This window comes from Tyto alba, unplaced genomic scaffold, assembly GCF_018691265.1.
Source record: "Tyto alba isolate M040663 unplaced genomic scaffold, T.alba_DEE_v4.0 Super-Scaffold_2, whole genome shotgun sequence".
Lineage (NCBI taxonomy): Eukaryota > Metazoa > Chordata > Aves > Strigiformes > Tytonidae > Tyto > Tyto alba.
The window spans coordinates 60,461,407-60,487,356 of NW_024881282.1; the positions used below are offsets into that span (position 1 = coordinate 60,461,407).

Genomic DNA, 25,950 nt, shown 5'->3' on the forward strand with positions numbered 1-25,950 from the left:
AAGCCTGCAGTTGCTTCTGTGGCATCTGAGAGCTACCAGCATCTCCAGTGCGGTACCTGAATACAGGATCATCTCACCTATTACGTGTACGTTGGCTAACATTCAAGCTACTGAGTAGTAACAGCAATTTGTTCTCATAGGTCCTCCTCTATGAGTTTCTGAATTACTCACTGTCATCCAGAAAGTGATAAAACTACATTTATGAGTAATACATAAAATTCAAACGAGACCTTTATTTACATTAGGTTTTCAAGTGCTGGGTGTTGCAACATACATAACAAAATTTCATACTACATTTTTTTATAGGAAATTAGGTTGAAAAGCTGATCTACAGAATCAATTTGTCAAAACTGGCTAAGCAGAAAATGTGTCAGCTCTGTTTTAGAGTACTCTGTCAATTTTACACCACCTGCTTTCATTCAGAATATTCCTGATGTCATGGTTATAAAAACAGAACGCTCATGCAGGTTAATTTACAGTGAACTCTCCTAGTAAATTTTACATTCTTCACTTGTTCAGGAGAGCAGGTCAATACTCTCCACATTGCCTCACAAAGCAATTACAGATCCAAAGAAGGAGAAAACTAGATCCATCAGGAGATTTTTAAAAGAAAACTGGATTTAGCAAGACCAGGAGCCTGAACTTTAATTCTGTGACAAACTGAATTATAATCTCTCATTCTGTAGAAAACAAGTTGTACTGTAAAGATTAATCAAGTCCTTTTATTCCATATTAACATTATGCAGCAACCAATATGAGTGTCTAGGTAAACAGAAACTTTGTGAAATGTTTTGCTGCAAAGCTGACCAGTAATGCACGCAAATGATAAAGTAATCAACTCTGCTTACTGCCAGAAATAACAAAAATGGCTTCAAGAGCAAAAAAACACTGATTCATACTGTGCTCAAGCACTAGTCAACAAAATCTATCAAACTATACAGGGGTGAAAAAAAAAAATCAAAGCAGCTTTGTTATCTTACTTGTGACACCTTATTTATATCTCAGGCATTACTTCTTTATATCAGCATAAATATGTAGCCTTCTACACCTTTTATGATGTGGTTACAGACACAAAAATGTTATAGTAGAAAGCAAGAGCTAGTTCAAGGAATTTCAGACTTTGAAATCAGCAAGATACAAAGCTAAAATTCATATGTTCCTTTTCAAGTTATGAATACTTTCACTAAAACATAAATATTTGAACATATATTAATTTTTTCTGACATTCAAAATTGTAAAGTCAATATGGCAGAATTATTGTTAAAAGCACATATTTACAAATATTCTTTTTTCCATACATAAAGTATTTGGCATAATTATAACAATCTTACTGCATACACAACTGTTTGCTTCTTTTTCACATAATGGTACACTCCTTATTAAAATTTACCAATTATGTACAAAAATACTTGAACATTTATTATAGAAAACCTCTATAACTACCGTCAACAGCTTGTAACTGCTGAAGGTTTAATTGAGAGAATATAAAAAGTGGTCACTTTCTTCCAGTTAAACTATCAACAAATCAAACACAGCTAAAATCAACATGAGCTTCCCAACAAAAGAGGGAGAATATTTTTAACAGCATGATTTAAAATGCGGTTCACACATCTGTTCCCAAGCACATGTTAAACAGTCAGTAAAAGAAAGAGGATACAAAAAATACATACAGAAGGTGCTTTTTGTTTTTTGTTTTTTGTTTTTTTTTTTTCCTCCACATTCCTACGGCTTGACATTAGCTTTCCAGATCTCTTCAGATGCCAGTCACTAAAATACAACCTAAAGGCCAAACACCATTCTCCTACAATAAAGATGATGGTGATGAACTCAAGCTAAAAAGCAAATCCAAAACCTGACTCCACTGGTACGTACACATCCGAAGAGCTGTTCAGAATTTTTGCTAGAATTATTAATGACCTTGGCAGTTGGCTGAAATTTATCGATCGATAACCAGTGATCTGTATTTTTAAAGATTTGTCCATTTAGCGCATTGCCTTGGTACTAGCCAATGCTGATTCTTGTACACAAGTTAAATGAACAATTCATCTGTACCTATTTCATACAGATTGTATTTTAGGGTGAACTTTCAAGAACAACAGAGAGCATTCACTGTCAAACTGCTAACTTCTTGAAAAACAAAACCAAAACAACAACAAAAAAAAACACATTAACTGGAAGAATAAAAATAAATTGCACCTCAAAAATAAAAGGATGCATCAGGTACAGTAATACCTTAATAAGCACAAAACTTTGTCAAGATTCACCAGAACGGTGCTGTACGCTGAATGAAATGCAGGTACTTTTCCATCTTAAAAATAACATAAACCAAGTGTGTGTTTCAAAAATTTCAAACCATATTCCAACAGTTCTCTGCAGTATAACTTGCATTATATCTCCGTTTTTCCCACAGACATTTGAAACGACCAACCTGTTCATCAGATAAGAGAAACAACTTTCATCCTACTTGCAGAAACATCCTAGTCTACGGACTACTTTGTTAGAAAGCGTGCATTTATCTCTAGTAGTAAAGATCCAGTCAGTATATTCTGCATTTTGTAAGAAGCATTCGGCTAACTCAGATGAGAGTTGTAGGGTTTTAGATTTAATTTTTTAAATAAAAATAAAGTACAAATAAAAGCATTTGTAAGTATTCAACACCATGAAATAAAATAAAATAAAAAAAAAATCCTCTCATTCATGCTTCCTATAATATCTGGCAACCTAAATTAGTAATTTCATTTCAAATGTGCAACGTAATATTAATAAGCATTTTAAAATTACTCAAAAAGAAAGGTGGGCGAAATATTAAAGTGCCTAACTAAACGTGTTTTACCTTTTTTAAAAAATATTATTTCTTAAACGGTAAAGAATTGGTTGCAATTAAATAGAAAAGTGGCTTCTCATAGCTGAGAGACTTTGCGGGGCAGAGGCCTGGGCCGGGGAACCTGCTCAGTCCTCCTGCTGCTGTTTTCCAGATTGTTTGGCCGGACGAGCTGCGGCTTGGGCGGCAGCGCCGGCGGGTCCGCGGCGGGTGGGATGGAGAGGCTGTGAGGTAGAGGAACGGGGCGCTTCAAAGTCCGCTCATACACGCTGTAAGGTGGCGGGGTTTTACTTTCTTTTCTCACAGGCTCCTCAGAAACACTGTAGCTGGGGACAGTCACTGCTGGTTCGCTGCCTTGGCTCTCAAAGCCTGACGTCTCTGACGTGCTACATCGGCTGAGCGAAGAGATGCCGCTGCTGTAACTCCCCGACAGCACCGGGGAGTTGGAGATGAGCCCCGAGGAATGATACTCCACTGGAGACGGTGTGAATGACTGCACAGAGCCCTGCTCGAAAGAAAGGGGAGAAGAAGAATTTACCGGGAGTAAACGAGGGAGAGCGTTTCTGTGCTCACACCGAACACATACAGAGATACGGCACACAGATTCTGAAGCTTGATAAACGTAAATGGTTGCACCCCTGTTCAATTAAGATCCAGCAAATAACCAATAAAAAGCTCATTCCAAGAGGGTCTAGGTACACCTTAAACAGTGCTTGTGCCAGCAATTCATGCAAGTGGAAGTAAAACTGTATTGAAATGTTATCTTGCTATCATAATACCCTGGAAAAATCTGGAAGCCTTTAAACTGAACCCTCAGTTTTCTGAGCTTTAAGTGAAATGCACGCTGCCGCACAGGCATATCTGGTGGTGCCCTGCCCCCTAATGCCACAGCACAGGACTCGCACCCCAGTCACTGCGACTACTTCACCCTCTCCTGTTCCAAATACATTTTCCAAAGCTTTTTCCTCTCACTTTCGGTGCACTGTCATGCAATGAGAAGTGTATTTACATCGTGGCATCGTTTCTGAGGGTGCCGTGCTACCAACGTCAGAGGTGAAGCGCGGGGCTGATGCCAGGCTGATGGATGCTGCTGGGCACCAGCCCCTGTCAGGCTGCAGCTCCTGTTGCTGCTCAGGGGTGGCAGCAGGACGGCAGGAGGTGAGGCATGGCTGCTGCTGCAGCAGACAGCATTTCGGACCGCAGTTGCATTTTGAACCGCTCCCCACCCGTCCTCTCCCCCCATCTCCCAGGCGACGCACCGTGCCGCTCACACGGAACACAAACCACCACCACGAGCCCCAGGGACAAGGGTCCAACGGAGGGCAAGGGATGGCTGCACCAGCAGACTCACAGGTCTGGGGGGGAAGGTGAGGGACAGGGAGCTGAGGTCCCAAGCGGCAACAACAGTGCTGACAGAGAATAAAAGGCAGGGACAGTAAATCCCTACCTGAAAACACTGAGCAGTCCTATTCTAGTGAAGCAACTTCAACTGAAAACTGTAAAAGGTTAGACCATACTTTGCAAGCTGAAAAGCATTTGCAACATACCTAATTTTGACAATTTTGACTGGATCCATCTGAGACAACCTAGACTTCATGGCCTCAAGCACAGGCTAAAAAAGGGATGGAGAAATCACAAAGACGAATTTCTCACCCCAATTCTTGTGAGACTGGTTGGCGCTCAGCTGCTCAGGCTTGAGGTGACAGTGTGAGCCCTGCAACAAAGGGTGGGGAAGGGAGGAAAAGGAGAGGGGCAGGGGTGTATAGAGCTGGCTGCACTAACTTTATGCTGGTTGAGATAATTCTAGTTATCCTTGTGCACTGAAAGCAATGGAAAACCAAAAATCTTAATTTACATCAGTGGGTTTTGCACTAAGATAGACTTCTCTGGCAGCATGTAACAGTGGGAACAAAGGCTGAAAACTGAGCCCTGTGTATGGCTAGGGAAAAGCAGGGCAAGTTTTATTTAAAGCTCAAAACATGTTAAAATAGACATCGCGAGGAGCCTGTTTAACTACTTGTTTCAGGTTCCATTCCTTTGCATGTGAGGAGGCTGCAGCTGCACTCCTACCCCCACAGACCTCCAGGATCAAGGTTTTCAAATCAATTATGTAATTGGTTCAAATTCCAAGAACAACCGATACTTGGATTAAGTGACCCTAGATAAGATATAGGACATTCATTTTGGTCATTCAGAACAAGAGCAAATATGTGTAAATCCTGCCTGCTTCAATTTAGAAGCTGAGCAGGGGTAAGCGCTTGGTTCCTGACAGCAGTGCAGGCTCCTTGTACCAGTAATGAGTAACAATCTAGACGCCAAAACAGTCTGGAAATTCATGGATGCTCAAAGTGAGATTCAGCAACTCTCAGAATTATTCTGGGCCAGTATTGCTCTCCCAGGCGGCCATCCAGACTTTGGCTGTAAAATGCTTAAATTCTGTCTAGGTCTTTAGAAGAAAATATTAGGACAAGCTTCAAACGTTCCTAAGAATTGTCGAGTCCATTCAGGAAAAAAGGAAGAGTCGCTCACCCTTTGTGCAAGATCCTAAAGCTCTGAAGAGCATCCTAGTAAACAGTTAATGCCAAACCCAGGATAGGTGCTCCCTTCAGCAGAAGGTGTACTATGGTAATAGGACTACAGGGCACTCTGATGGCCAGCACAATTGCACTGTGTTGAACCTGGATCACTGTGCAGCCACAGGTGGAAATGTTACAGGTTCATGGGGTGACAAACGTGAGAAAGACTGGATTTGTGATTAGGGACCTCAAGGGGAAAGGAGGTATTTTGGGGTGTACCTGAGGAGTGTCTGGAGCACCAGCCACACTCTCTTCTGTTTGCTCTCTTTCCAGATTGTTAACCCTCATATTTCTAACTGCAGAATTTTCTCTGCATCAATGGGGCAGAGGCTATCCCTGAGACTAACGTTGTGCAGTCTGTCAATACTGGGGTTTGACTGGAATACACAGGCTGTGTGCTCGTGTCCCCCAGTGCTGTGGAAGACAGAGATTTCCTGGTCAAGTTTTCCAACAAATAAACTGTTATGCAGCAAGCAGGTACTGACACAATCAAGTATCTTGAAAAAGAAATGAAACCTGCACAGTTTAGCCTGGATCCCCAGTTGCTATGGATGTTTAATTGCCAGAGAAGACCCAACTGTTATTCACAGCCTGTGGCTGTGTTTCCTACTGGCAAGCTTCAAACTACTTCCAACTTCTTACACAACCTCCCTGGATTGTTCTGCAGAGAAAAGGGATGTTAAAATGATTGAAGCGGGGATTACTCTCTAACGTACCCTCTAATCCAACAGCTCTGGATGACAGAGGAGTAAAAGGAATGGGTTACACAACGGGTTCTCCTTAGCTGACATCTCACCTTTTGCCACTGTTGGAGACACTGTTCTGAACAAGGTGGACCATCGGGCACCTCTTACATTTATTTCTTACACACCCTCTGTCCACTGACTCAGGTGAACTTGATTATCCATGTAGATGAGAAGCCTAATATTGAGAGGCTAAAAATTCTGAAGATCAGGTTTCTTGCCTGCAGTCCTGAAAATCTTCAGAGCTGCTGTAATTGTTATGGCTACTTACTCTTGTGAATGGTTTTTGTATAGGCATATGATAATAAAAGGAAAACATACTATATTCCCAAATAATGTCTATCAAATACATGCTATCTATCCCACAACACACACGACCTGTCTCACAAAGGCAATTCACTGCAATAAGACAGTACCTTCATTGGTGATCTGCCAGCAGGAGACGGGGAAACGGAGGCTATGTGTCTTGCTGGTGATGCTGTAAAGTCAGAAAGATTTCAGTGCACTGTTGACATTGTAATTTTCACAAAGAAATCTTTTTAAGTGGATAGGAGATCATTCAGTACACCAACATTATCTCTAATTCCCTTTAGGTACTTGCCCAATGGCTCCAAGTAGTTTTAGAGATTTTTTTTTCACTTTGTTCTCAGGATTACCTTGTAGTACAACCAATGAAGCATAAGAAATTTCTGCATCCATCTTCTCTGACAAATTTTATATCACTGTAAATTGGTTTATATCCTACCAAATGACAACAGAATTTTTAAAAAGTCAGTATAGTAACTTTTCCTCTCCTCTTTTTGTTATTCTCTTAAGAAATGTATTATGTATTTGTATGTCAAATGAGGAAAAAAGACAATACATAATGTACTTATATCAAATATTTACATGTAAAAATACTGTAAACATGCCTGGACATACTTTGAGACATAAGTCTAAAACACAGAAAGTGTCCTCACTGACTTGAGAACACTTATATTTATCGTATTACTTAAGCAGCTTTTCCTTTAAATGGAAATTAATCTTTTGAAAGGTAAATAGGTTATAGTAACAGAACTCATACTTCCATGATTGCTGTGCATTTTCTGGCCAGTAAGATTCTTTGTGGTTAATGATCATTTCTGATTGCTAACCTCCAATTATCAAAGATCAAAAGATTAAAATTGATCATCCTCCCTAGTACCAGCATGAACTGTCTGAAATTACTCACTCATTAAGTGAAGGGGCAGAGTATTGGAAACAGAATACTACAGAGAACATTAATGAGATGAAAATACCTGCAGAGGCAGTTCAACAGCCTTCCACGTAAGTAATCAGATCATAAATTAGCCTGCTCAAGAACTTAAGCATTAATCACAGTGGAAAGAATCTAAGCCCTCAAGTAAATATTTTTTTTTACTGGAGCTTAGCCCGAAACGTCCATTAACTCACCAGTCTGTGCAGGTCTTGGTGGTACAGGAGGAGATATAAGCTTTCCACTTTCTGATGTGTTTCTGGCTTCCTTCCCACTGTCCAGGCTCCAGCTGCTGGGGGTGGTGTTTACAGCTGGAAGAGAATGAAAAAGCTGGCATAGGCATCAACACTTCTAGCTCTCTGACTTGACTTTATCCATGAGAGTAAAAATACACAGAGTGAAAATGTCAAACAACTTAACAAGCATGCCTGAAAAGCTCTCATGATTACATCAGCATTTGAAAAGCTCTTAAATAATGGCTGTCAATCTCCTGGTTGCCTGAGGTACGCATCTGGCCCTCAGGTCAGTCTGTGATTGTATAGCAGTTGGGACCATCAACCAGGGTAGCAGCTGAGATAGCACTCTGGGGCACTGCAAATCCGGCCACAAAGGGAGATAAGCTTTTAGCCTGTTAATATAATCAGTTTATCTTTGCACCAGACTCCTGTCTAGAGGTTTCTAGGCAGAGGGGCACAGACTATTCATAAACTGTTTCCATTAACTCATTTTATATATAGAAGGGACTAGAGAAAGGAACTCACCAAGTTCCAATCAACCTCCCTCAGAAAGCTTTCCGTGCTAACAGTCTTTTTTTCTTGCCTGCATAAGCTACAAATTCAGAATTGAAAGAAGGTGGGAAGAAGGGCACAAAATGAAGGGAGTAAAAATTGGAAGAAATTAAAAGTGTCTGGGGGAAAAAAAAAAATCCTATGAAGAAATTAATGTGGACTGAGAAAATTTATATCTGCTGTTTATATCCATGGTCAAGGATCTCTGCTTCATCATGTTAATTGACTATCACCTTGACATGCGTAAAACTGACTGTTGTATTTGTCTGTGTTACCTTTACCAAATTCCATTACTTTAACTGAACGATCCCATAAGGCCTGGAACAGCTTCCTTAATAGAGCTGAATTATCTCATGTTATCAAGGAGCCACCAAATTTGGAAAGAAGTCAGATAGACAGAAAGACAGGGCATTTAACATGGACAGGACACAAGCTAACCACATGATTTTTCTTACACGCCCTGTGAAAAAGTGGAAAAAAACTGCTTCAAAACTCTCCCCCACAAAAAAACACCCAAACCCCTCCACCAAAACACCCCCCATCTTCAAAGCCTCAAACCTCTTGTCTTGCCATGACAGTTTCCTTCTTGTCTTCTTCTTTCATAGTTGTGAGTAGAGAACCACATGCAAGGACTCTGTGCTCATTTACAAAGATGAAGCAAAAAGCAAAGTATTGTTGCTAACCGATGGTATCAATTCTTGCTATTATTGCAACACCAAGGGCTCTCAGAAGGACTGCAGTCCCACTATACCAGTATATACCAGACTTAATACAAAAAGTACAGTACAATTAATATTTGTTTCATATCTGTAACAATATTGTTACAGTATAATTGCACATTAGTTGACCCTGAGAACAATGCACAGAATAATCTATTTTCTAGAGGTTTATTTTGATTTTTTATTGCCAAAATATGCAATATATTGTTTGCTTTTTATTGTAGGCTGTCACCTAGCAGTATGGTTTTGCCCTCATCCTAAAAATGACTTGGCATAAGACCTAGGGACTTCAAATGCCTGAATCCCTTGACAAGCCAATTTTTTCTCTTAAGTCATCCAAGCAGTCAGTTCTTTGGACTGCTAAAGTCTCCGGGAGAGAATATTTTATTTTAACGATTCTGTAATGTACTTGGCTGCACAGGCCAGTGGAAAGGTTTTGCCGTTTCCACATTAAATTATTTCATATGTTTTTCAGCCCTGTGAAAAATTCCACACTTGAGCTTTCATAAAAACTTGGACACAAAAATACTTCTAAAAATCAACTCTTATCGATGAAAACATGATTCTGGTCTGTTCTTGTTACAGTATATTCTTAAAATATTTATTTTCAATACACCTCTTTTACTGTATCCTTTATGTTATCCTTTAAGGGCAGAACATAATGAAATGATGGATCATATTATGGATGTGGAACACATAATGAAATCGTAGCACAATAACTGTGCCAACAATATTGAGCTTCCCCAGGAGCAAAATTCTAAAAGGCAGTATTTTCTATGGAAATTCAGTCTTCTCATTTACTCTAATTAAAAACAAAACCCCAAAATACCCAACAAACCACAAACTGATCCTTTCTCTTCCATCAAAGTGTAACCAAAAGCACGGTGACTTATATTTGATGAAGAGGACTTGCAGATACCAAACTTCAGGCCTGTATCCATTTTTTAGCTTCTCTCTGCCCCAGCATCAAGTTCACCTCCAGGGTTCATCACCCCATATGTCTCTCTTGAGAAGCAGAAAGCATGGCTCTCACAGGCAGCCTGTTGCAACCTGCTGCTCCATCACCCCTTCCTGCAAACTTCTGGGTCCTTCTGAGTGCAACATTTGGTTCAAACAAACACCATGCTGTCTGCCCTTTTTGGCAAAGTGTTCTGAAACTTAGAAGTGTTAGCCTAATTCAGTTAGTTAGAATGTTTTGAAACTTGGAGATGACAGGGCATGCTCAAAAGAATTAGCATTCTAAGGAATATGACAGATTAATTGTATTTTCACTACTTCAAGACTGCTATGGTGCAGTATTTCCACTTACCTTTGTCAGGGCCAGGCAAATTGGAATCACTTCGTGGCAAAGCACCATCTCCAACATGATTAAACAGCATTCTCTGTAAATTGAGAACAGCATGGTTTATGCATAGCTCCTGTTGTATTTCATTAGCCTTTAAGAAAACAAGTATCTTTTTATTATTATCTACAATAGGTAGACTACACAGGTCTACTTTGGAGGTAGAGTGATAAACATCACCTAAGAACATAAATACTTTAATAAAAATATGTGTATACAAATAGGGAGTAGACTAGTATTCTGAAGACTATATACACTGGGATCAGAGGAAGGATTATTATGTACTGAGTTCTGACAATTTCCAGCTCCCCAAAACACAAAATAAGGCTCATTCCTCAAGTGGTATTTTGATAGATTACTAAACCAGTGCAGGGATAGATTTGCAATAATTTCACTGCAGAATCAGGATCTGAAAGAGGTGTAACGTTTGACAATATTTAAGTTATGGCTGCTGTCTTAGAAGAGCACTGTGGTTTATTTCCAACTCTAACTCCTTTGGTAGCCGTGTTCTTGCTTCTCTTGTGGACAAGAGCTCACCCATAAAGTATGCTTGTCTTTCCTTTTATGAATACTAAATAAAAAAAATCACAGTAAATTTATGAAACAATTTCAAATTTCCACTAGTTATTTCTTTCACAGCAGCATTCAAATAATCTGTGGGTTGTTGGTTTATCTTGATAACAGATGTAAACAGAATTCAATTAATCTTACAAGTAATACAGATGTACTTTCCAAAGAGAATGAGAACAGATAAACATTATTTTTTTTAATTCCCCCATCTTTTTATTTTTATTTTTTTTAAGCAAGATCAGACAATCAGTGAAATCCGAATCAAATCAAATCCTTTTCTTTTATCACCTCCACTGTTTACAGAGGACTATGCCGAGTCAGCGAGGCACTATGCTGCAGTTCCACAAGATGGCAAACCCAGCTGTAAAGTAATCATCATTGATCCAACATGTTGCAGCTCCATGTTACAAAGTGAGAAACAAATACTTGGCCAATTCAATTTGACTTAAAATATCTCATAGAGAGAATGCTTTGGTAGACTTTGAGGTACACTAGGTTTGCCTATCTATGCTGTACTAGAGCCATAATGCATCAGGTAATATCTGTTTTCCTGGAGCTACCATTAAACTGAGGTGTTGTTACTACTTATGTACTCTAATGTGACAGAAAATGGGTTCATATGTTCCTGCCTGGTCTGGTTCAGTGCCTAGTGAGTCTGCAGTGCACTAGGATCTGGTAGGCAAGTGTTGAAGTCTGTTTTCTGTTGTGAAGGTAAAGAGGAAAGGCTGAAAAAGCAACTGAAAATGGAGGAAAGAGGCAAAAGCTGAATGAAATACAGAGAAACAAGGACATACTAAAATAATGAGATATAAAACCATATGGAAGAACAAGAGCAATCACAGGATGTTTAGTATGATGCAAAAAAACTCCAAAATGTGAAAACCCAGATAGATCCATTAGGAAGAAGATATAGTGCAAAAACTAAGGAGGCTTGTTGACCAGTCAATGACAGCAGGCATTCCTCTTCAGAGTATGGGAAGAGCTGGAGAGACACTGTGCAATCGCTCAGCCAGAGATCAAAAAGTAAGCACAAACGGATGTTGACTGAAAGCAGCTGTACATTGATAACTTGAGCATCAATTTCAAATGAGGGAAGCAATGCAGTAGTGCTGTGGTCCTATTCTATGAAGCCTATCAAACTTCCTTAAATGAGGTAGCTATGGCCTGAAAGGACTTGAAGTGCAGGAATTTGCCTGTGTATCTCATTTTTCCCAGTTGAAAAACTATTGCAAAAATTGTATTCACTAAGCTGTAACAAAGATGTTCACAAATGGGTGGTCCTTTCCTCATTAACTTAGTGTGAAGCTCCAACCAAGACTGTTGAAGTTAACTGGTGTTAGAATAAAAATAGAAAGGACAAGGAACAGTTTGAGCATCTAAATTCTAATGAGAGTTGCAGGTATCTTTAAGATCTCTCCTTACAATTGTCCTGAGGATTTTTTTTCTCTTTTCTTAATCAGAAACAGAGAATCCGAATTTTGTTTCTGATCACAGTCCATTTTTACTGTTCGGGGAATAGAGCTCCAGAGAAAGAAATTGCACATTTCCCCATAAAGGTATATCCTCATTTATGGTTATAAGGGCAGAAAGAAACCGTCAGATCTTCTCACCTTTGAAACATACTTCACTGTACGAGCAAGTTAATTTTCTACTTACCCTTTCTTGGGACACTGAGGGGAGAGACAGATTGGGAGATTTTCCTGCTGGGCGAGTCTCAGAGAGAGTGGAGACTGGGCCTACGAGTTCCTCAGCCTCCCTTATCGAATCTCGGGTAGAGTGGGGGATAGAAGTCGCATTCCACTTGACAAAGCAAGAGTTTGCAGTCTGGGAGCAAAAATGGGATAGTTTTTTTCTTTGCGGCAAACTGTAAAACCGCTTCATTTAAAGAACATTTCCTGGTCTTTCCTGTATGTTGGTTTGGCTCTACTACCACTGAGAAAGTGCTTAGTAGATATATCAGTAAGTAGCTCCCAAGAACTGCCCATAAGTCTGCCTAAGCTTCAGTATTATTTCTTAAGCCCTCAGGCAACAGCATGAGGACTTACTTAAACAGAAAAGAGGAAAAAATTAAATCAAGAGCCAACTTAGTAACTGAAGAAGTAAGGCACAAGAATACAGATAATGAGAAACCAACAAATAATTTCTAAAATAAAGGATCCTGGACTACTAAGTTGTTTTATGTAAGAGGCAAAATTTCTGGTGGAAATGCGAGTGTTGAGAGGAGGGCCTTTCAGACTGTATTTATGTTCTTGTCTTTCTCAGCTTCAGCAAGAGGTGCACTGTGTGATGGCCTGGACTAAAACAGGAACTGTGTTAAAGGAAATCACTTGAGGAAAGTAGGTCCATTAAGAAGAAAAGATGAAGTAAGCATTCAAAACTGGCCAGCTCACCAAGCTCATTTTGCATTTCAGACAACTCAAAAGATACAAATTTCATACAGACCTATGTAACAGTAATTTTAAGGTAAGATCACAACTCCTTCTTTTCTCTGGAGTAACAAAATGTCCATCTTTCTTTTCTGAAACTACAATGAAAAATAGGAATTGCCACATGGAGTGCTTTATTATCTCACAGTGGCTACGATTAGCTATTTTAGAAAAAATAAAGGGCAGGTCAGCATGGACAACTACTGTGATAACAGTTTTTCTTTCTTTCTTCTTCCCCAGGCTGAACAAATGCTGCTGATTCACTCAAGCAGGCTGTGTCATCTGGTAAGCCTTTGCATCACTCTCTCACTGCAGTGAGTAAATATCAAAACCCAGATATGTGGTCAAGCACTATTTATTCTATTCACATTTCCTTCATGTAAAATATTTCAGAGCATTTGCCTATAAAACCCCTCCAAAAAACCTTGAAAATTAACAGCAGCAAGCATACATTGAATCTAACTCAAGGTGCAGCAAGTGCCTTTATCATCTTCTTATCTACTTGTGTTCAGAGAACTCCCAACAAGCTTCCTACCTGTGAAGTTTCTGAAGGTGTAGGGTAGATGGCACTGCAGGGCCTCTCTCTGGGCGACAGGCAAGAGTTTTCTCGGGAATGCTTATGTTTGTCAGACAACAGAGGAGAAGCTAGAATATAATTATGTCAAGTGATTAAATTCATGCAGTGAAACTGAGACATTTCAATTCTATGCTTATGACAGAGAAATCCTCTGTCCCCAGTATTTCATATTCCTCAAACAACTGGCTAAATTTGATGTCCGACCAGTGATACCATTCAGTGTAATGACACCAGCTGTGTAATGTATCAAGAATCATTTAATATGGTTTACCACAGGAGATGAACACTGACCTCTGGCACTGGATGGAGCAGAACTGGTCACATTAGGTGAAGCAGAATGAGTAGAACTCAGGCTTGAGGTAGACGGACTAGGCTGCGTATAGAAGAGAAGCTGTTGTTACTACATCACACTTACTGTTTTGAAAAACAAGAATTTGTAACATACTTTTCACTAAAACAAAGAACATGTAATTTTTTAGACTAGTTTCTCAGTATTTCAAACGAGCAAACCAGTATAAGGAGCATTAATATAACTACACAAAGAAATAGTAAAATATTGAATAAACGGAAATGCAATTAATATATTAAAATAATTACATCGGAACTGTGACAACTGGACAGAAAAGTCTATGTAAGGTCAGATGACCGCATTGTAGTGCACTGCTGCTTATTACTTTTGTAAAAAATCCATGCTCTAAGTTAAAGAAGAAGAAACAGTTACATGAAAAATTGTTCTATGTAAATGGGCTGTTAACCTCCTTAACTGATTTGTTTTTTGAAAGAAGTATCAGCAGTAACTGAGATTTCTGAATTTAATAATAGAAGAATTAATGTAGTAAATAGCCTTATAAGAAAGATTCTGTTTAGTCTGAAGAACAACAGCAATTTGTACCTGCATGTTAAAAACTTCATCGGAGCTTTCTGATTGCCCAGTGATATTGCTGACTTCAGCAGAAGCTTGCGATGACAGTGATGAGGATGAATACCGATTGACAGCTGGGTAACTCAAGGGACTATTATAAGCATAATGAGGTACAAAATGGTTAACTCTAGTTACCAATCACAATTTTTCACGTGAAAACACACGTTTATTAATCTCTACAGTTTAATTTGGATTTATTAGTTGAGAGAGAGAGAATATATACATATAATCTTAGCTGCTAATGACTGAAAATAACTTCAGGTGGACCACACAAAGAAGCGTGCAACAACAAAAGTATTTTAAGGGTCACCCTCCATGAGTTACAAAAATCCACCAATTTCTAGTATTTTAACTTGCCTGCGTCGTGGTATTACCCTGGCACCATCAGGGCTCATTGAAACAGGTATGGAATTTCGGCATACACGAGGACTTCCATTTGGGAAATGAACAGGGCTAGCTTGTACACAGGCAGAAAATTCCTGGCAAGTTGTTAAAAGAATATTAATTAAAATGAACGTAATGTCATTAATCATTAAGATAGTAATTTGAGGACTTATATCTGCATTTTGGATCACCTTCTTCAATAGTAAGAAAAATATTTTAAGTTTTTGCTGATGATACTTTCCCTTTACTAAAACATGGCTATTTTTCTCTGCACTGTATGGAAAGCTTATTAACTTTCTCTTTGCTTTGTGGTACCATAAGAATGCTACAAGTTGTAATGTGGACAAACAACCGAAAGATGTCACTATTTGTTGCTTAGGCAAATTAAACAACCCTTACTGCAGCTAGACGATCTCCTTGTTTATCCATACACCTGCTCACATACCTGTATTCCCAAACTTGACTTCATCACAAAGAACTGATCCACCAGCTTTTTGTGCAACGGCCTCATGTCCTGTGGCACCACCTTCTCGTGCACCGCTAAGCCAAATTCTAGAATCTGGGCCTGAAGAAGAGACAGGAGGAAAGAGAGGAAAAAAATATTTTTGATCCATTTTCTTTGCACGTTGCATTAAAAGGATCTATCTAAATCCCTGGCAGACCCATAATCAAACAAGGCCTAGGACTAAAACCAGTAATACAGAAGACGATTTATACCTCATCCCATTTTGTATTCAACTTTCCCAAATATTTAGCCTCTGCGAATTCAACTCTAATATTATGGATAATGCAGTGAAAAATCTGGCTAAATGGCAACTTTACAAAGAAGCAGTTCTAAACTCTAGATAAAATCAGTTTTCTACAAGAACAGTTATAAAAAACATGAAACACCAGCAATTGCCACATCCATCAGAGACCCTGTAATATATTTTCAATGAAGCCCATGGTTCCCTAGCCTATTCCAACTCCCCAGAGACCTCAGTAAGTGGTAGCTTTATGTATACTCTTGACACGAGCCACGAAAAGCTTCAGAATAACATTTCTAAAACTCTAATCTTGCTCAAATTTGGTCATAGGCATTTAAAATACTGAATCAGTTACACGAGGAATCAGATAAACTCAAATTTAAAAACAAAATAGCTACACCATGCTGTAATATCTTTGGATGAGAGCTACTAGCTGACGTTTTCAGGCAGGCTGCGAGTGTGCACACAGCTGCACAGACAGCATCGCTGACCGGCGGCCGGGACGGCCGCACATCTGTCCGCACACACAGCCACCCCGCGCCTGCCGAATGCTCCGCGCTTCTGTTAGATCGTCGGTGGCTGCCAGGCAGGGCTTAACTGCTGCCTCTCGGAAGTCACATTCTCGTCATAGGAAGTTATTAACTCCAATTAACTGTAAGGGTTAGTGAGATTAACTATAGTTTTAAAAAAACAAAACTGCAATCTAAACTGCTATACATTATCTAAAATAAATTAAAGTGAGCTCAGTGAACCTATTCTGATTTATACTGTCTGCGGATCTGTCCTTCGGCTGATCTGGCCAAAAGATACCACACTGCTAACAAAAAATTGAATTCCCATTCTGCCAAATTCCAATACTCTGACTTCTTTATTCCAAGTTGGTAATAAAGTCTGAAATTTCATCATGCTGCATAGAACAAAGATAGGTAAATGTCAGTTAAAAAAAGCTGAAATTCTTAATAAGAACATTTGGTCAAAATAATTTTTTTCAGCATTTCCAAATGGAGACTCTTCATATTTGAGCCTGGTAGGTTGTTGTCTTATAAATAAATGAAGAAATAATACAAAAATCATAAATGCATAGAATACTCATCTGTGTAATTTAATCACTTAGGTGTTTATTTCACTGTTTACGTACTTTAGCAATTGTTATTAGATATCTTCCATTGTAATAAGATTTTGTTTTTTTTTTTTTCTCTTATGCTAAGCCTTGTAATGAAAATGTTTGTTCTGTAGTATTGGTAAAATACGACATACAAATATCTGCTGAAGCCATCAAACACTGCAATGACATAAAGTTTATTCTGTAGTAGTGGTGAGATATGTTGTCCAAATATCTGCATATAAGCATCACAAGACAAACTTGCCTCTCATTCAACCTTTGATTTAGAATAGTTTGAAGTGTTTGAGATAATGATGAAAAAGACTGGTGAAAAAATATTAACGTGACCCAGAAACCTGCTTGTATAGAAAGTTACTCTCTACTTGGAATCTAATTCAGAAAATATTGAAGACTACTGCACAATTATTAACCTCTAAAATTGTATATTTTATTTTGGGACACTTTTAGATGGAACAGCTGATTAGGCCATCACCTAGTCACTCCTTTCCTCATTTTACCTGCTCAAGCATCAGCTCTCTCAAACGTGTGATCTTCTCTCCATCCTCTGGATGGTTCAAGACGTATTCTTTGACAAAGAATGCCTAAGCAGAATAAAATCACAAGGTAACAAAGAAAGTAAAAACACATCACTTTTTTAAATAAAAACAAGTTTCTAATCATATCTTTGAAATAAAAGTTCATTTCTACTGTAATAAATGATAATAAATGCTAAATAATTAATTATTCACATATGCATTGGTGGCAAGTTTGGGCAAATAAAATGTAGCTACTTTCGAGTGGAATTTACTAGCTGCTCAATATTCAGTACAGATCCTGAAGTAAATTTAAAAGCCTGCAAAGCAGAGTTGAAACCAAACACAGGTGACCCGAACTAAATATCTCTTCCCCATTAAGTGTGACATAGGAGTTTCAAATAATTACAAAGAGTTCGATTTTTCTCTTATTTCATACTAGGAGCTTCATTACTCCTGAAATATAAAGATACCTTAAGAACAGTGTGGAACTGTATGCTATTATACGTATTGGAGCTGTGACATTATCTTAATCACCATTAATATAAATAATGTTTAAAGAACTCAGTGACACTGATGTTAAAAAGCCACACTTTTCACTTTAGGAGCATCCAACCAACATCCAGGTGTGTTCATGAGCTTACATGACTTTCTACTCCATCTCCAATGCTCAAATTGTACCAGCTATAGTACCCCAAAGTCATTTTACCCATCAGTGATGGCCTGGACATTGCTGTCCCCTGTTTGTTCATGATTGCATCTTTCTTAACATGGCAACTCTTCTACCCTCCAAGGGGATTATATTGAATTTACAACAATTCTTGACACTATTCTGTAAAGAAAATGCCCAGCTGCTCATCTGAGAGCTTTCTAGACCTTCTCAAAAATGCATTTGTCACAAAAACTGTATGTATGAGAGTATAATAGTGGCTGCTCTGTGCTGTGTTTTCATTTTGCACCTGTCTTAGCATTTCCCTTATATACTTCTTAGAAGGTTCTCCATCTAGATTTAGCTGTCAAAATCTTTGCTATGCAGAATCATTTGTAAATATGGGGAGCACTGGAGCTAAAGGTAAATATACTCCTTTCTCTGATCCAGTTCCAAAATTTCATTCTGTGACAACCCATAACAAGGAAGTGCTGAGACCTATCTAGAAAATGCTGATACTGTAATGAAGAATGTTTATTTCACATTGTCCTTTCACTGCAGAGAAGCAGAATTACAAGAATCCATGTTTAAAATGTTAAAAGAAACCCTCTTACACTTGCTAAAATCCCAAATCCCAAACTTCTGCCAGCTGATTTTTTTTTTCCCTCAGCTACAAGCTTAATGTTCTTTCAGTATCAAGGAGGTGGTATCCCAGTGGCTTTAGGCTGAGATTTATACAGATCTGTAACATGAGTCAGAGATGTAATAATCTAACTTCAAACAAAATCAACAGTACTTTAGCAAAAAAAAAAAAAAAAAATCAGAATTCTATTAAATCCAGTAACATTCTTGGAACCGGTGCCTTCCATTAATTAATCATGAAGGTGCCTCTACTCTTCTAGCACATGTAAAGGAGCCAAAAGAAATGTGAGTTATAGTACAAATTCCAGTTTGATAGACATTAGTGGGCACAAAACACACTCTTAATGCTTTTCCAGCAGTGTTTAGAAAAATTAAATAAAAACCCACAGTGGTTCAGTCTACAGCCATTTTTTAGCACACATAAAGGTGCTGCATAATAGCTGTTACTTCTGTAGATTTTCCTGGAATCTGTTCCTGTATTGAAACCAGTGAAAGCATAACTTTAACACCTGCAACACCAGCTAAAGTGCTGAATAATTAGAGATAGCTGCTTTTTATCCCACTAGGAGAGGAAGGAAAACAGGAGGAAACAAAAAAGGGAAGAATCAAGAAGGCGGCAGGAGCTGGCTGAAGGATGTTATTTGCTGGGTCTTAACACTTCTTAAAGCTTGCAAGTTGCCTGAGAGGTAGGAAGATATCTGTGAAGACATGGCTGTCAGGCTTTCCTCAAGACCACATACTCCATGACTGACTGAGTTTTGAGCTCTGTTCAGGGCAAAAGCAAGTGAAACAAATAGGCAGAGAAAAGCATTCACAGTGGAGAGGAAAACAAGGAAGGTAAAAGGTAAGAAGTGGCAAAAAGGCAGGAAAACATGTAAAGACTGAAAAAGGAACATGCAAAGAGAATGAGGGGTGAAATAAAATAAAAAATAAATCTCACATCTATTGCTATCAGTTTTGGTGTTCACAACACCAACTGGTGAAATGTCCTGTTTTTAGATGTATAGCAAGAGGGAGAGGGCAGAGGGGAATCAAAACACGAAGACTGTCAAGGAGATCAAGAATTGCAGCTAAGTATAACAATGAGAAAGGAGCAAGCTAGAACCTTTAATATGCTCGTGAAGAATGGAAAGCTATGCAGTGACACCGAGCTAGATCCAACACTGCTAATTCAAACCAGACATAGCTCTGACATGACTGTATGTCTCAAGGGACTCCCATTGTGGTGCTTTACTATGCAAAACAGTTTTGTTGTTGTTTAAAGGCAGCTGGGAAACATCAAACACAGTACTGCTTTGCTTTAGTCTCACAATTTTCATAACGTTGCAGTTTTGATGACAGATTCTAGCACTATAGCAGACTCAGTTTCTTGTAGTTTCATTTAGATGCAGTTTTATCAAATTTAACGCTGTTGAGTGAACACTGAATCTTGCAGCCTTTGAGATGAGTGGACAGAATGTCATTCAACTTGACATTTTCAATAGAAAGGGAACAACAGGCAGACTCAGGTATTTCATAAGACTATTAGGAGAAAGAGGCAGATCAAGCTGGGCTGAAAAAAAAAACAAAAACAAAAACAAACATCCTTCCTTTATTTTTACTGTGGTTTCAAAATTCCACAGAATTTTGTGGAAATACAGGATGCCAAACATTTAGGGTTCTCCTAAGGTGACTCAGAACTGATAATAACAAGGAGCAACTTTAGGAAATAAATCCAGCATTAGACATTTCTTAATTAGGTGTATTATTTCTTACTAGATTTTTCCAGAAAATAGCTTTCCTTAAAAACCTGGATAAGAGAAAGAAGGAAGATCTAGAAAAATATGATCCTTCAAGATAATAAATGTCTTGTTAAGAATTTGATATATATGATATATATACATGTATATACACATATATATGTGTGTGTGTATATATATATATATACACACACACACACACACATATACATATATATCTCTTAAAATTAGAATGCCAGCATACAAAAGTAAATTTGCTGTTTGGCCAGAAGTAGCCCCTGACCTTGAAGGGTAAGGTGGAAGGAATATAGTGTAATATAGTTACAATTAACTTTTTCATTAACAATCCCCAAATGAACCACTAAAGAATACAAGGTAATTGGGAATTGACTCATCACTGGAGTAAGTTTATAATACTATCTGCAGCAAAACAATTGTTTTAGTAAAGCTATATATATATAACATCACCTCACCCAAAACTGCAGTATAGGTATAATTAAAACCATTATTGATATGTTACTTTCTGTCCTCAATTCATATAGAGGAGCTGCATCCATACAGAAAAAGAAATCAGTAAGAGACTGTCTTATGACAGATTTTTAATAAGCAGAAAATAAATTCCTTACCTCTTGGTATCTAGCAACTCCACCGTTAACCGCTGCATCAATGACCCCATTTAGACACATTGTGAGAGGGTTAATATTTTGCATCTGTCGAGTCTGACACTGACTAATCAGTGTTCTCAGCTGCTGGTTCTTATTTTCTAAGACTTCAATGGCATTCTCAAGGGGACTCATTTCCACCTGAAAGGGGAGTGAGGAACATTGCAAACATACTTAATCTTCAGTTGAAAGATTAAATATATTAAGGGTAATTTTTGATTTCTTAAAAGAAAACAATGTTATTCCATATTCTAGAGTATTGGGGCAGAAAAATTTCTTCTCACCTGGGCTACACTCTCTGAGCATACAGTCTAAGCACAGAGAGAATTAATTTTGTCATGTAATCAAGGACCAAAATAAACAACCATCCCTCTCCATAGATTCATTATCTGACCTTGACAGATTACTCGGCCCTTGCTGCAAAACGCTCACAGCTTGTGGTGGAACTCTTGGAATACTAGTTCCCCAACCCAAACTGAAGTCAACAACTAGACAGAAGGATGAGAAGTATGAATGTAAGGTTTGAGTATTTGAGAATGTAAGCTTTGATAAACAAGTTAGAGTCAAGGGCAGTCCTTGCGCGGGATGTGCCTGTCCTCTCTAGAGGGTGAGGAAGCTTTTATCACAGGTAGCGTGACCTGCAAGGAAAAGTGAAAAGCTAAGCAATAGGAAAAGTACAGGCCTGCAGTTGCTATACTTTACCAAAACATACAAACATAAATCTGAGTCATGAGCTGTACATGCCCAGGAAAAGTTGTTACAGTTAAATTTTGGAAGTGGTGACCATAATGGTAACATGATAGTAAACTCAGGACCTTCATATTAGGGGTCATAATAACCTAGCAAGGATTTGCTAAGTGTCAACTAACAAAATTTCGCATGTTACACAGAATTTTTTGATTTTTACTAAATTTAATTTTTGTTTTTCTACAGGAGAATATCAGGATGGTGAATGAATGACATTTTGTTGCTATTATAAAAGAAAACCACAAGTTTTAGAGAAAATCAGTTATACAATGGCATCCCTATATTTAATGGGACTATTGTAAGACTGACTTTGACAGCAAGGAAATAGTTCTACTCCTGGGCTCAACAATTATTTAGAGATCTTTATAGGAGGAGCACTCCTCCAAATACACTTGAAACGTATTTAAGGATTTTCTGAGAAATATAACAACAAGGAAGGAGAAGAAATTACAATGTGTCAGTAACAGATTACTACATCAGACCCTATTCCTACAGGTTCTGCGTCAGCATGCTTCCCTGCCCATGCTGAGAACTGGGAACTTCAACAGAGCTCTAGGCAGACACAGAGATATACCCATATGGCGTTTATTATAGTACAGGAACTTGGAGAATGTTTACTTTTCAAGAATACTGAAAGATATGTTAAGCTATAGATATTCTCAGTATTAAATGTTAGATCATGCTGAGTGTTAAGAAGGTAATTTGCTGACAAAATGTTGCCGTTGGCTGCCCATTATTGTTCTCAAGTTCTTTTTTCCTCAACAGTTTAAATGAATCAAGGTAAGAGAAACCAGACAATTCAAAATACTTCTTAAATAATTTTGTTGTAGCCAGCTTTAAAACTATAGATATGGGTAATAAATCTTAAAGTAGTTCATCAAATAGCATACGAATAAGGAAATAAACTAACCCACAATATGTATTGCCATCAGTCTCATACTCACTACTTCACGTTTTTCCACTTCAAACCAACGAGATATTCCAGGTAAACTCTGCACCAAGATCAGTGTGGTTCTCTCCACCCATAGACTCTACAATATACAAAACCAATTTATTTCCCTAATTTGCCTCTATATTTTTCTTACGTATTCCCAGTTTTTGTTATAAATACCTTCATTTAAGTAACACTATACATTAAAAAAAAAAAAAAAGTATTAACATCCAAATTTCTACTGAAATATATATCCAAGAAGCCCACAACATTCACTTTCTCCTTACTTTCTAGGACCTACTATTAAGCCGTAACTTCTGCTGATTCTTCACTCTGAAACATGGTATTATTCTATATTATATGTTTTCTCCTATCTCCAAAAGTCACACAACTAAATTAGAATTTTAATATTTCCTTTCTGAGATAACATTGAAGAAGAGGGAAAGTTCAGAAGCAGAACAACTTACAGATCACACAGAGTGACCAGCTCTCCCCTGTGAAGCCCTGATTGAGATTCCACAATGCATGGCTGATGGGATACTCAAATGTACTACTGTTAAACACTTTGTGCAAGAGGTTTGAAAAATGATAAAACAACATGTAGGACAGTGCTTACATAAAATATATATAAGCTGTACAATTAAAATAAAGCCCTAAGCTTTAATTAGAGGACAACAGAGACTTAATTTAACTAATTTATTACCCTTACAGTTATTTCCTCTAACTTTATAACAAAATTATTATGGGATAATTCTCTTTGTGTGTCTGAATACCAGAATATATTCTGTATCAGGATGTAAGTGTTTCTAGTGGGTCAGAATTAAAATTACACCAGAAGAATAGAAGATGAATTTCCAGTGTGACTTTTTATTATGAGGAACAGAAGTCATTTACATGTTAGGGAAGGAACTATTGCTCTTCCCTGAGACAATCTCTAAATTCAGAGGTAGTTTTTAGTCTTAATATCACAGGAACAGAACATTATGCTGCAGTTTAGTCAAAACTGTCTCTCCCTTGCTGTAGGGAGAAATAACTTTTGGCAATCTTATCCATACCCCAGATCACCTACTTAACAATGTTTTCCCATCTGCCACATGAACTTCTCTGGAGTCTGCTCTGCTCTCTCCAGTTCTGACTTCTATATATCACTGATGCAAAACCAAATGGGTACTTTTTTCTCTCCTATTCCCATATACAACAAGACCTTCCCATATCCCATATATTTTTCATATTAATTAAAATGAGAAGTGAAATATTCAAACCTGAGCTACTGTCTCCCTTAGAGAATTTTTTATACCACACTCAGTTGAATCGTTATTCAACTGAGATGTTTCTATAACACAATTATCAATATTAAAAATAGATCCATAGATCCTGTAGCTTGGGAAAGGGCATGGTACTTTACCTTGAATTCATTTTCCTTGTCCTTGGTCCCTTTGTGAAATGGCCTGTCATATCGGAATCGCCAGATGTGATTTACTTTGTAAAAGCTCTTGATGTTATCAGGAATACCATCTCTCTGCAGGACTTCCTGGTTTTCTGGAATTGGTGTCACTGCATAAATCTGCAAATCTACATGTAAAGAGTTAAGGCTATCCCATTCATTTAACTTAACAAAGCATATTGACTCCTGAAGCATGACAGAATAAACCCTCTTTAAAAATGTGTGTTTCATGATATGCTTCTAGACTATTAATGGTTTGGGAAAGGAACCTAAGAGATTTTTTGATGGTTTTGGATTTCTTTGTACTGTTTTGTTGAAAATTACATATTTATTTTTGTAATAGAGCTACTTACATGGAATAGTACATGAAGTAGAGGGATTTAATTAAATATATTCTTACACACAATATGTCATGTCTTGCTAACATTATGTTGTATTGTAAGAACCTGAATTACTGTAACTGTAACTGATACACCATTATCACAGTGGTGACAGTTCTACAAGTATTTCTGACTAAAGTAAAAATCTTAATAACCTGTCAAGGAATTTTAAAATAAAACCGACAATTACACAGAAACATTCCAAACATAATAGAGCAACTGGGACAAACTGCAGGGGTGTTCTCACCTACCATTTATTTCAGTGGAGGCACACTGTATTTCAGTGGAGGCAAACTGGCTATAGGTGTACCTACATTTTTTAAAAGCATGAAAGAGGTAACTGCAGTGTATGGGTTTGTGATTATGTGGATACACTGTGCTTCTGCCTGAAAGATGGTCTCATCTGGCTGATTAGCATGTTGCATAGCAATGGCATGTGGGAACTCATTCAACATTCGCTGCTGGAAGGCCTCCAGCCTTTCATAGTCATGTCCTCGGCAAACAAATTCCTTATTCTGAGCAGAATAAGAAAAAAAACAAGAGCAAGTTATGTGAAAATAATTGGGTATTGTTAGATAGATCCAAACATACGCTCTGAAATATAGACTTTCCAGGCAATTTTTATGTAATTTTAAGAAGGAAAAAATAAGAAACAAAAGGCAAGAATGAAAATAAGAAATCTAGAGGTTACTTGGAAGAAGGAAGTTTTACCATATAAAGTATGTTTTATTCAAAAATCTGGAAAAATTGAATGAATATACTTAAAGCTGTAATAAAAATCTGAAGGGAGAAATTTTTCTTTTTGGATTAAAGTATGTAACTAACATAACATGTCAGATTGTATAAAATATGTAACAAAACCATAATGGAAGAGACAGTTAAGACAGTGAAATGAGCTGAAAGTCATTTCCATGAAGAACTAGGAAACTTTGATTTGAAGTTATATAATTCTGAAGAAAAACTGCATAAGAAAATAGTAGAATGCATTCAATTTGCCTTATCCCTTAAATATTTACCGATTATCAACCTGATAAATAAAAATTATCCAGTTTTTGCAATATGAAGTAAAAGAATACTCCTGGCTCCAACATAATTTCTTTTACCTGGATGCCCACTATGAAGTTGCACCATTATTTTCCTGAGATTGCACAACATGAATACAGATAGAACACAAATCCTACATTAACCATGAGATGCCTGGATTTGGAGTATGTGTTGGAACTAATCACAGACCATAGTGATGCTGAGGGCTACCTGTAGCTGTGGACAGCAC

At 37.8% G+C, this 25,950-nt stretch overlaps 1 protein-coding gene across 4 annotated transcripts in view; it reads right to left on the bottom strand.

Annotated features, from left to right (window-relative positions):
• Positions 1-213: 213 nt before the first annotated feature.
• DOCK4 (dedicator of cytokinesis 4) overlaps positions 214-25,950 on the bottom strand; it is a 264,136-nt gene continuing 238,399 nt past the window's right edge. For 2 of the 4 annotated variants that reach the window (XM_042792610.1, XM_032998792.2), the window contains 15 exons: positions 25,051-25,192; positions 24,259-24,425; positions 22,867-22,953; positions 21,140-21,316; positions 17,469-17,552; positions 15,548-15,667; positions 15,076-15,197; positions 14,689-14,809; positions 14,088-14,169; positions 13,755-13,864; positions 12,450-12,617; positions 10,191-10,263; positions 7,572-7,685; positions 6,557-6,618; positions 214-3,326 (listed from right to left, as the gene is read on the bottom strand). In XM_042792610.1, coding sequence (XP_042648544.1) covers positions 2,901-3,326; positions 6,557-6,618; positions 7,572-7,685; positions 10,191-10,263; positions 12,450-12,617; positions 13,755-13,864; positions 14,088-14,169; positions 14,689-14,809; positions 15,076-15,197; positions 15,548-15,667; positions 17,469-17,552; positions 21,140-21,316; positions 22,867-22,953; positions 24,259-24,425; positions 25,051-25,192 — 2,055 coding nt within the window. In that variant the 3' untranslated portion in view covers positions 214-2,900. The remainder of the gene's footprint in view (positions 3,327-6,556; positions 6,619-7,571; positions 7,686-10,190; positions 10,264-12,449; positions 12,618-13,754; positions 13,865-14,087; positions 14,170-14,688; positions 14,810-15,075; positions 15,198-15,547; positions 15,668-17,468; positions 17,553-21,139; positions 21,317-22,866; positions 22,954-24,258; positions 24,426-25,050; positions 25,193-25,950) is intronic. The other 2 variants (XM_042792612.1, XM_042792611.1) reach the window with 1 other exon arrangement.